General features: G+C 55.5%; 1 protein-coding gene across 5 annotated transcripts in view; it reads right to left on the bottom strand.

The window, feature by feature from the left end:
* MBOAT2 (membrane bound O-acyltransferase domain containing 2) overlaps positions 1-11,543 on the bottom strand; it is a 74,488-nt gene extending 62,945 nt beyond the window's left edge. For all 5 annotated transcript variants that reach the window (XM_054569880.1, XM_054569865.1, XM_054569873.1 and 2 more), the window contains exon 1: positions 11,420-11,543. In XM_054569880.1, coding sequence (XP_054425855.1) covers positions 11,420-11,494 — 75 coding nt within the window. In that variant the 5' untranslated portion in view covers positions 11,495-11,543. The remainder of the gene's footprint in view (positions 1-11,419) is intronic.
* Positions 11,544-12,018: the final 475 nt, after the last annotated feature.

Here is a 12,018-nt window from a genome sequence, read left to right as displayed (position 1 = left end):
CAAACCAAAAGGTCGCTGGGTCGATTCCTGGTCAGGAACAGAGGCCTGGGTTGCTGGCCGGGTCTCTAGCTGGGGACGTGTGACAGGCAACCAATCGTTTCCTTCTTTCTCTCTCTCCCCTCCAAAAATAAATAAGTAAAATATTTTTTTAAAAAAAGACTGAAATTATTTCATACTCAATTACTCCTTGTTTTTCCAACTTAAAATTCTTTTTAAAAAAGTTAAAAAATAAAAATAAAATTCTGTTGGCCAATTCAAGGGTGACGTTCCTAAGTGGCGAGGTACAAAAACGGCCTCAACTACCGGACGCGGTCTCCGGGTCTCCTGCTGCCCCCCGGCCTGCGGTGGCTCTGCCGGCGCTGCCCTGCAGCCTCGGGGCAGCACTGTGCGCCTCCCGGGGGACTGGCCACCCCCGACGTGACAGGAACTGCGCCTGCGTCCCGACGGGCAGTGAGCGAAATCAGGCCAATGTGTGCTGTTTGGGCTCAAGGAAAGAAAACTGTTAGCCAAACGTTTTAAGTTGTCAGAAGAAAATCCACAATTCCAGTTTCCCTTGAAAAATCCGTGTGGTCACCGTCGGCAGAGGTGAGTGGGGCCTTCCGGACGGCCACGCTGTCCCCACCTCAGGAACTGGCCGGTCGCCTTCGCCGACGGTCCCCGCCTGCAGCCCTGCAGACACCGGGGCTGGGAATCCTGTCCGCACTCACCACCCACCTAACCCGGGACGCCTCGGCTAAGCCGCACTCCGTCAACCACGCCCCCAGGGCTGAGTCGGGAAACCAAACGCGGGTCCCAGGCACCGGTGCGTCTACACAGTTAATTTCTACGTCACTGCAGGCCTTTACATTTTCCTTTGAAATTTACTATTGTTCAATTAGATGCATTCAATTCAATCTTCATTTACTGAGCACCCACGAGACACATGCTCTTAAAACGGGTGGTTTTGCAGAAGACAGAACCCCCTCCCTATTCTGTTCCAACAAGGCAGCTACCACTTGACTGCCTCCACTTATAACTTAGTTTCAAAAAGAAAATAAAAGAATTCACATTCTTGTTTGTATAAGCAGAAAGCTATTTTATCTTCATACACATGCACTGAGTAACTTAAATATATCTAAAATTATATAATATCTACAACCCTGACCTTCTGCAAACATCTCGTTTGCAACAGAAAACCTTTAAAAACTAACAAGGTTTCCATGGGATAATGAATTAAAACAGAAACATGAAACACAACCTTTCACATGTGCCCAACGCCCACATGTGCCCAACGCCTAGAGAGGAACAAGCGAGCTAGCCAGCGTCTGGGGCCTGAACAGGGTGAGGTCCGCTGACGGGTGGTGGCGGGGGGCGGGGTGGGGGGGCTCCTGGCTTCTTCACCCCACAAGACACTGGCTGCCCACAGAGGATCTGCTGATGAACCCTGCTCCCAGGAAAAGCCAGGCGCCTCCCCACACCCCGGACTGGCTGGTGGCAGGACAGGCTGGCGGACAGGGGGCTATGTCCAGGGGAGCCCTCCCGGGCCCCCGAGAGCAGAGCGGGCAGGGTGCAGCAGACTGTTCTTTCCGGGTGAAGGCAGTTGCGTGCGCCGAGGCCTTCGTTTTCCCAACTGCCCTGATAACAGGCGTTCAGATAAAGCCGCCCTTCCAGCCCCGGACCTTCCGCAGTCACTGAGCTGAGCCACCACCCCTCGCAGCCACGCCCATTCCCTTTGAACCGTCAATCCCATCTGCCCCCAAACCCTCAACACTTCTCACGTCTCCCTGTAAGTCGCCCTCCTACAGAAAAGAAGTCAGCCAAGTAGGGCTACTCAGGCTGCCTGAAGGAAGAGAGGCCCGCCGGGCCATCCTCAGTGAGCCTCAGCCCAGGAGCCCCCCTCTCGGGCCACGCCAGCGGGCGAGCCCGGGGGGAGGCCAAGCCCCGAGTTGCACTGCGGCGCCTGCAAGAAGGAGCCAGGGCCTTGGCCAGGGAAAGGGCACCCTCTTCCAGCCCAGGGGTGTGAGTGCCAGGGAAAGGTGTGGACAAAGCGACGCGTTCCCAGGAAAAAGATCCCTGGCGGCCCTGGGTGTGCGTCCCACTCAGGAGCTCACCTCCGGTCTCCGCCCCGCCGCCAGGCCACTCCGCCCAGCAGCCGTAGCCTCAGAAAAGCTGGCAACTGCTGCCTCCGGCGGCAGCCGCTTCCCCTCTGTGCCCCATCAGGCCGGCACACTGCCTGGCACACACCGGACACTCGGACATTTGCAAAGCAGGTCACTGAAGATGCACTGAGAGCCTGAAGCAGCTGCACAGCGGGCTGCGGTCCGACACGGTACTGTGCCCTCCACCATCCCCAGCGAAGGGCCCGCCCAGGGTGCGCAGCTGGCACAGACTGGGCTTTTGTGGGCACTGCCCTCCACCTGCACCCCCAAGGCCCCCCGCCCCCGCCGGAGGCAGGGCCTGCCCCACCCGGCTCACAGACCAGGACACCGAGACCCACAGGCCCATCCGCGCTCGGACCACATCGCGCCAGCGTGGCAGGTTTCACGGCGTCTCCGCTCGTCTTCACAGCGGCCCGTGTGCTGCAGACTCGCTCCTCACCAAGGGGGGTCTAAGCATGAGGGTCACAGTGTGAGGAAGGGGAGGCCCGGTGCTTGAAGGAACCGGAGGCCGGGAGAGCTGCCGGGCGAGCAAAAGCGGCAGGGCCCCCGGTGCCGCTGAGCAGCGCCAGGCGCGGGGGGCCGGGGAAACCCCAGGGCAGCCAGCTTCCCGGAAACTGAAGGGGCCCTGCCGCTGCTTCCTAGGTGGGAAGTACCCACAGCTGTCAAGGGGCCAGTGGAAAGACCCCCAAAACACGCCAATTAACTCCTTCCCAAGAAAGACAGACGTGGGTGACCGGGCGTTGGCTCTGCACACGCGGAGAAGCGACGGAGCCCGGCGGGTCCAGCACTGAGGCAGAGGCCGGCAGGGCCACCCGCCCCGTGACACCGGCGCTGCAGGGGTCAAGAGGAGGCGCGGATGAGTGACAGCTCCACCGCCGACGCCCCAGCCAGAGGCGGAGGCCTGGGCTGACCCCAAGAACACGCACGTCTCACACACACACAGAGGCTCGGAAACGGGGAGTCGAGCGACTGCAAAGCATGGGACAGGTCTTCAAAAGCTTTGCCAAGGAGGTACAGGCTTTGGGTGAACTGAAAAATGCAGGCGTGTTGGGCCGAAAATAAATAAGTAAATAAATAAATTAAAAGGTGGAGGGGCTTTCAGACAGAGGAAACAGCACAGGACAACATACTGATGGGGACTGGAGCACGCAGCAGGCCTGGATTCAATTCCCGCTGTAGCGCTTCTCCACGCATGGCTCAGGCAACCGCCCACTCCTGTCCGAGACAGCGTGGGCGTGAGGGGGACAAAAGTGGGGGTGTGACATCTGAGCAACAATAAAGGTGCTGGCAGCCGCCCTTCGGGGTTGCCAGTGGCCCTCGCAGGGAGAGCACAGCTTTGCAAAGGCCACGCCCAACATGCGGGAGGAGCCCCAAAGTTAGACTTTTGACACTGTCTCCCCATGAGGCCATACACAGTCACCGGAGATGCAATGACAGGGCTACAAGGAGATGCAAATGTTATTCCACTAAACACATGTCCTATTTCAGGGCCATACCGCCTACAGTGCACTATGAATTTTACTTTTCCCAAATATTACGATTATATCGTTAACAGCACAATGACACTGCATTGTATTTTGGAGGTTATATGTTCAATGCACACATTTGTTTAAATGCACACATGCACAAAACACACCACATTTTTATAACCCTTTAATAAATAACATGGAGGCTACAAATGCGGCCAAGGAGCGCCGACCTCTGATGACGGGGTCAGGGGCACAGCTTCCTGGCCCTCAGTCAGGACGCCTGGATGGAGAACATGTGCTTCTGACAACAATCCCAGGCGATTTTTGACTGCAGTGGTCCCAGAGCCGCGCTTTCAAAGCTCTGTGACAGGCAGCAAGGACGGAGCCGATGGGTCCCGCATTTTTCGCAGTTTGCCACTGGTTCGTGTTGGGGGCCGAACGCTGACTACACGGTTATGAAAGCGACTGGGAATGAGGAGGATGGACAAGCCAGTGCCGACCATCCCTTCCAAATGCAAGGCCGGGAGGAGGGAAGGAGGGCGAGCACCCGGGCCTGACAAGGGCCCCCCGGGCTCACCAGGCGGAGACAGGGTGACGCTGTGAAACGCGACGTCCCGGAGGGCGGAGTGCGCCGGGTGGACAGCTGCCCTGCAGTCCGCTCGCCACCTCACTCTGTGTCCCACAGCCGTCGGAGGGACGCCAGCAGGGGACGGGGTGGGGGTACACCTGCCCGCTGTGCCCTCCCGTGGCGCACCGCTGGAGGCCACAGTCCCTCCCGGCAGGCAGCCTCCACAGCTCCCCTTCGGGCGCTGGCCCTGGGAGACTGGTCCCTCACCCGCCCACATCCTGGGGCTAAATGATTCTTTAAGCCCCCGTGGTTACCTAGGTCAGTCTGTCTCCTACCAGAACCTGGACTGGTACGTGTAACATTGAACAGAATACAAACACCAAATCCAAACCACTTTTGTTGTTTAAATGAGCACGCGGTCCCCTCGGACAGCCGTCAGAAGAGGCTTACACGCAAGGCTGCGGGCGGCGGCAGCGCTTGGGGCTGAGACCGCCAGGCACGGGGGCGCGCCGCGCACCCCTGTGCGGGCCTCCCCGCCAGCTCTCCCCCGCGGACCAGAGCAGGGCTGCAGGCTTCGCCGGGTCCTTCGTGAAGCCATCAGGTGACCGCTCTCCTGAGGGCCGAGTCCGCGCTTGTTTTCTTTTAAAGAAACCTTGCTGGTTCCATCGCTGTGGAACCTCACCTGTCAAACCGAGCGCAGGCGGCGGCAGCCGTGGGGGGCTGTTTTGATTATTTCCCTGGAAAGCCGGCAATGACAGATCACAATAAACAGCGGCCAGGGTCATTGGTACCTAGTGAGGCAGTGATAGCAGAGGGGGACAAAGGGCTCTTGGAGCGGTAAGGAAGCAGGAACACCACTTTTGACTCCAAATTCAAAAGGAGGTTTTAATCCTGTCTGATCACAGCACAGGCATATGACTGAACCTGGGCCTCGCGCTTCCCTTCCTAAAAAGGAAGCCCTAAAAATTGAAAATGGAAAACCTACAAACTTCCCAAAGAAAAATATAAAATAAAGTCCAAATATTTCATAACTTATAAAGAGGCAAGACCTGTGTATCAAACATACACAGGAGCCAGGCACTTTATAGAGGTCATGTTCATCTTCACAGTCATCCGCAGGCAGGCCCTATTTATTGTCTTCACCGCACAGATGAAGAAACTGGGGCTTAAAGGAAAACGTCAGAGCTTGCCAAAGGGCACAAGGCGGCAGAGTCTGGTCCCGACCCCGGCCTACCCGGCGTCTCCCCGACACCCCCTCAGAGCCACTTCTGTGGACAAAGGGACCAGCTTGTCGCGGGGAAGCCCACGTGCGCGTGCCAGTTTCAGGGCATGTGGTGTTCTGCTCAGCGGCTTCAGGTTAAGGGGAGAGGCATTTTCAACCCTTTCTGCTGAGTGGTCTTCAAAATGTGTTAGTCCGTTTCCTCCCCCTACACTGTCATTGATATTCCCCCCAACTTAGTCCAGGAAGAGTTTGGGGGAGCTTCCTTAATTAATGACACAAAGAATTGTGGAACTTTAAGGGCAATACACATTCCACACTGGAGGAAACCCACTCACGTACGTGAGGGAAGCAGCAGGGCCTGACGCCTGGGGCAGATTCCAGCTCCCAGCCCCCCCTGCCCGGCTGGGGGCAGACCCTGCCTCGCAGGTCGCCTGGGTGCCACCAGGGTCCCCTGGGAAGACTGGCGCGCCTCACGGGTGTCAAAGGAGACATGAGAGACCAATCAGTTAAATATTTATGTTCTAAACCTACAGCGTCCAAACGGCCATTTCAAAATAAGGTTAATCCTTGACTGGCTTCTTTTGTTGCCATTCACCTTCTTCTAAAATTCATCTTTTTAAAAAGGCTCAATACGGAGAGCTTTGCTTACTTCTTTGTCTATAAAATGGGGTTTGTCATAGCACAGAACTGGAGGGGTGGGGGCGAAAGAGGCTCATGTCTTGAACTACTCTTTTCCCTAAGATACCACCTCACTTCATGGATTGTCTGTCGGGGCGTCCAACCCGCAGCCCGCAGCCCGCGGCCGGCCCAGGATGGCTGCTACGCACGCGGCCCGGCACAAAATCGTAAATTTACTTGAAACTTCTTTTTTGCCCATCAGTTTTCATTAGTGTTTGTATACTTAATGTGTGGCCCAAGACAGCTCTTCTTCTTCCAGTGCGGCCCAGAGACGCCAAAAGGATGGACACCCCTGGGTAGTGGGGGTGAGAATGTTCAGAAAAAGGCCATCGGCAAACTGATCCAAAGGAGACGATTACCTATCAGCCTCTGCACCTCTCTCTTGCCCAGACACATGCTCTTCCTGGTCCCAGAACGGCCGGCACGCCGGTGCCCGCGAAGTTCCTGCCCTCCGCCCCCTCCTGCGAAAATATTTTGGCAACCCAGAGCAAAAGCAAGGATCCACCAAAATTTTCTGCCATGTGTTAAGACTATAAATTAAAATTGCCCTTTTACTCAAGGTCAAATACCTATATATTTTTTTTTTCCTGAAGCTAAATACTTCAAGCCTTCAATTTTATCATAAGGTGTTGTGAGAATTTAATTAATACAACATAAATGAAGACATTTGGAAACTGGAAGGTGCTACCCATTAAAATTATCACCTGACTTTGCAAGATGAGTAACATACAACAAGTTGTCCTCGTTTCCTCCCTCCCCCAAACCTTTCACAACACCCGAGTCTCCCTCTTGCCTGTCTCCCCCCCGCAAAAGTGGAACGGGCCTGCCCCCAGACGGACCGTTCGATGAGCCCGTCTCAGCCCTAACAGGCCATCTGCCAGGCGTGTCATCCCGGATGTCATTTCACCAGGGAAATGCACTCTAGTTCACGGTAATTACAGCATCACAGACAATAAGGAAGCAAAATGGTTAAAAAAGAAAGAAACGGATGTTTCTTTACAGATGTTAGTTAATGGATGTTCACTAGACTTATTGACGTAGTCATTTCACAATCTATACAAATAACAAATCATTACGTTGTACACCTGAAACTAATATAATGTTATATTGCCAATTACACCTCAATTAAAAAAAAAAAGCCAGCCCCCCAACCTCCCCCATGCGCACCTGGACGCCAGCCTGCAGACGCTCCCACAGCAGTTTCTGGGGTAAAGAACACCCAGCGCCCCTGCGTGGGCCCCGCCTAAAGCTTCTTCACTGCTGGTTTTGCAATAGGAAAAGAGCTAATTGACCACATCTTTCAAAAACCCTCCCCCCCACCAAAAAAGAAAAAGAAAAAAAGGAAAGAAAGAGAGAAGGAGGGAGGGAGGAGGGGAGGGGAGGAGCAACCTCAGTCTGAGAATGCAGAGATTTAGGTAAATCAAATGCAAGAGAACAACTACGTCGAGGTTAAAAAATAGTAGTAACAGGCTGGTCTGGGGCCTGCAGTCACTCCCTCCTCTTTGGTGCTCCTCACCCTGGGTCTGCGAAAAGCCACCACATCAGCACTAGCACGGAACACAGCGGCGGTCAGCGGCCTCTGCCGTCTCCTCCCAGCCCCTCCGGCCCTCGTCTCTGACTCAGCTCTCCCTTGGCCCCGACCCTCCGCCTGCCCAGCCGCCCCCGTACCCTTTATGACAGCCCTCAAAATCAGGTCGCCCGAAGGCGAGGCCTAGCGGGCAGGATGGCAGATGCTAGGTGTTTCCTGTCCTAGAGCATCAGAGAACCTCACGCGATACTTTTTGTATTTTCATTTCAATTTAAGGGCTGCTGAACAAATACTATGGGTCACGCCGGGATTCCGGGAAAGATGCAACATACGGGGGTCAAAGGCGAGACACTCTGCTGCTGCTCTTCCTGCTCCTGGTCTGACTGTGAGACGCTCACTTCCTCCTCGCGCCCGCCTCACCTGGAATGGCCATCCTCACACAGGGCGGGGCCAAGGCAGCTGACAATGTGAGTCCACGGGACACAAAGTCTATTCTTGTATCATTACTTATTAATTACTGTGTTATCTTCTGTACAAACAACTGTAAACCTACTTTTGCCCCACCCTGTGTTCCATACATGCCGATAATTTCTATCATTTCAGAAATGCTACACTCTAGTAAAAAAGCTATTTTTCTGGACCTACAGTCCTTTTCTTCCTCTTAGAATGAACAACTACTTTTATAATCTCCTACGTTTTCAAAACACTGTTAATTAGTACATGCCAAAGTAACACACTAACAAGTTATATTTTTACACTTTGCATTTCCTGATTTGTCTTTTTCCTGTTAAATCGCACTGTTTGATTACAACCAATTCTTAAGCTTTCTCTAACTTAGACTCAATTATTTACACATTATAAAAATTAGTTTCTCTTTTGCACATTTTTAAAATAATGGGCTAAATGATTATTCATCCAATTTTACAATAAGAGTTTTCAGTAACTCCAAGAGCCTTATCAACAAAAAGTCAACTCTTCAGGGCCTCAAAGAAACGATATATTATTGCTACATAAAAAGTTAAGGCTTTTGTTGATATCAATTCAGTATTATTAAGACTTGCTTAAAAAAACAATTCAACTAAAAAAATACAGAGGACCTAAAGAGACACTCCTCCAAAAAGGACACACAGATGGCCAACAGACATGTGAAAAGATGCTCAACATCACTAATCTTCAGAGAAATGCACATTAAAACCACAACAAGCTGTTACCTCACGCCTGTCAGAACGGCCATCATCAATAAATCAACAAGTGGTGTTCAGGACGTGGAGAAGGGATGCAGATCAGTGCAGCCACTGTGGAAAACAGCATGGATGGTCCTCAAAATACTAGAAATGGAGCTGCCTTATGACCCAGGGATTCCACGTCTGGGGATATATTAGAAGACACCCAAAACATCAATTCAAAAGGATACACGCACTCCTGTGTTCACTGGAGTGTTATCTGCAATCGCCAAGCTATGGAAGCAGCCTAAGTGCACATCAGTAGACGAGTGGATAAAAAACCTGTGGTCCCTATAAACGGAATATTACTGAGCCATAAAAAGTGAAACCTTACCGTTTGCAACGGCCTAGATGGACCTAGAGAGTATTGTGCTAAGTGAAATAAGTCAGTCCGAGAAAAACAAACACCATATGATTTCCCTCGTATGTGGCATCTAAAAAACAAAATAAACTAACAAAGCAAGCGCAGGCTCACAGACACACAGAACAGATGGCTGCCAGACGGGCCGGGGCCGGGTGAGGAAGGTGGAGGGATGGAGCAGCCCAGGCCGGCATCGCAGAGCAGTCGCCGGGCGAAAGGGGCAGCCTGGGGCCCGCGGCCAACGATTCTGTAATAACCGTGCGCAGCGCCCCGCGGGCACGGGGAACACGAGGGGACTCTGTGTAAAGTACGGGACGGGCCAACCTCTCCGCTGCACTCCTGCAACTTAATACAGAAACAATACTGAAGGAAAAAGAGACGTGCTGAGAGAAAACAACTCCAAACACTACCCACATGGCTCCACGAATTCAGACAGTCCCAAAGGAACGAAGACTGTCTGAAGACTGGAGGTAAAAGAGAAAGGACGTCAGAGCCGACGGCCTGCCACCTGCGTTGGACCCCCCTGCGGTCTCAGCGCTGAAAAGTCTCGCTCTGTCCTGCTGGGAGGATTGAAGTCCATCGATGTTAAATCACTCTTACAATATAAGTTTCCTATGCATTTAAAGGTATGAGCATAGTAAGGAAAAATGTGATCATGCTAGGGCCAGAGAGAGAGAGAATATGAACATACCTATCTCCCTAAAATAAACCTTGCTCCTCATCGGCAAAAAAATGCTGAGCTGGTCGTGCCCTGCGCGCGCGCGCTGATACAGCAGCAGCAGCCGCCCGCTTAGGCCAGGGTGCAGGCCGCACCCCGCGCTCCGGAGAAGCGAGGCTCCGCCCGGGCACGAGCCCGGGCACCCGCTCCGTTCCAATCGGCGCGCTCACAGCCAGAGACGCCTCCGCAGGGGACAAGATTCCCTTCGCGACGGGCACTGGCCTCTGTGAGCGCGATACCCACGGTAATGGCGCAAGGTGTGCGGGGGACAGGTGTTTTACTGTGAACCAAAGTCATGACTAAAGTGTAAGTAAAGAATTCAGATTTGAACATAAGGGCGTTTTTGGCTTTTTATTTATTTATTTATAAGCAGCAGAACACAAAGCAGTTAGCGTGCTAACGCCAGACCCAGGAGTCCTGCGGTCCCGCTGCTGTGAAACGGAGCCCGGATGCAGAGGAATCCTGTATTGCAGGAGAAATCCCCGATGGCATCAGCGACAACTACGCCTTCAGGAAGGAGAACAGTGCACCAGGGTCCCTTGGAAAGGGCAAACGCTTCCACATCAAGCACATTTGAAATCACCTGCAGCAAAATTTCCAGCTCAATCCCTGAAGCCGGGGGCCCGAGCGATTAAATCATCCCCATCAGCAGCTTCCCTGAATGTCACTCTGACAAAATACTTGCAAACTTTCTTTTCTGAGTAACCATGGCGCTGCTGCGCCCATCCCAGGACTGCTTACTCCACAATAACCCTAAGGCCCTTCATACCAACTCAACGGCCTCCTAGAAATGCCACCCTTCCCGGTACAACGTCAAAGGCTTTGCTGAGGGGTGGGAGAGAAGGGATGGGGTGGCTGCCTCTAGCTACAAGGTTGCAACTTTCTCACCTAGAAATCCTTGGACTATTAACTCTGACTTTTCTCCATAACCTCTGTCTTCCCACACAGTTGCCTCTCTCTTACATTAGCGACACCCCAACGCTAACTGTCCGACAGCGCTGGCCCCTAGGCGGTCCCCTGCACACCACACACCCTCGCCCAGCGCACCCTCCACCTAGGCATATCCCTCCTGCTTCCCTGTGGGGCAGTGGGCGCCACGCACGCAGGGCACAGACACCCGGGTTTCCCCGAAGCGCAGCTCTTTGCTGTCTACACCCGCGCCCACACGCCCTGGAAGTGGCTTCGGAACTCCGGGGGGCCGGCCGGCCGCCCGGGGGCACACACGCCCCGGCCTCGGCACTGCTGTGGCAGCGCGCAGGGCCAAGCATGCACGCGCGCACGTCGGTGCCCGGAGCCCCCCCGGGCGGCACGGGCGCGGGCCGTGTGGGGGCTGGGTGGGCACGCCGGGAGGGGCAACGGAGCCTGGCGGCGGCGGGCCGACAATAACAGGCGGGTCGCCCCCTCCCGTCAAGGGGCTGCCCCCGCCCCAGCCCGCGCCGCGACTGCCGCGCGGATGGCACACGGCCCCGGAGGGGGCGGCGCGGGCGCGACGCCAGCAGGGCCGCCTCGCGTACCTGGTCGATGGGCAGCTGCACGGCGTTGCTGAGGGGCTGCAGCAGGGTGGAGCCCGTGGTGCTGGTGGTGGCCATGGCCGGCCTGGCGCTCTGCCCGCCGCGCTCCGGCCGCCCGCGCGCTCTGCCGGGCGACGCCGAGGATGGGGATGCAGCCGGCGCGCCTGCCCCCTGGCCGCCCGCGGTCGGGGCTGCGCGGGGCGGGACCGGGGAGGGGCCGGGGGCGGTGACCGGCTAGGTCCTCCCCGCGCACCCTCCCCTCCGCGTCCGCGACCGCCCCCGCGCCCCGCGCCCCCGAGCCCCGGACCGCCCGTGAGCCTGCCCCGCCCCCCGACTTCCAGCAGCTTCCAGCCGCCCCCTCCCCACCTCGCGCGCCCTCGCGCCAGACAGCCCTGCGGCCCAATCGAGGCGCGGCGCCCCGACAACGGCGACCAATCAGAGGGCGTCGGCCGCGCCGCGCTCCGCCCTATGCCAGGCCCCGGCCGAGGGGCGCCGGTCGGCGGCGCTGCGCGGCGGGGCGCGCTGGCCTGCGCCCCCTCGTCCTCCTGCTGCTCCTCTCTAGGGTCAGCGGGCCTCCACCCGTCCAGGAGGGACAGTGGACA

The sequence above is a fragment of the Pteronotus mesoamericanus genome, unplaced genomic scaffold (genome assembly GCF_021234165.1).
Source record: "Pteronotus mesoamericanus isolate MK-2021 breed Mesoamerican mustached bat unplaced genomic scaffold, CSHL_Meso_final contig_101, whole genome shotgun sequence".
In the NCBI taxonomy this organism is placed as follows: domain Eukaryota; kingdom Metazoa; phylum Chordata; class Mammalia; order Chiroptera; family Mormoopidae; genus Pteronotus; species Pteronotus mesoamericanus.
Note: the sequence above shows the minus strand (reverse complement) of the source record. Positions and strands in the feature narration are given on the sequence as shown.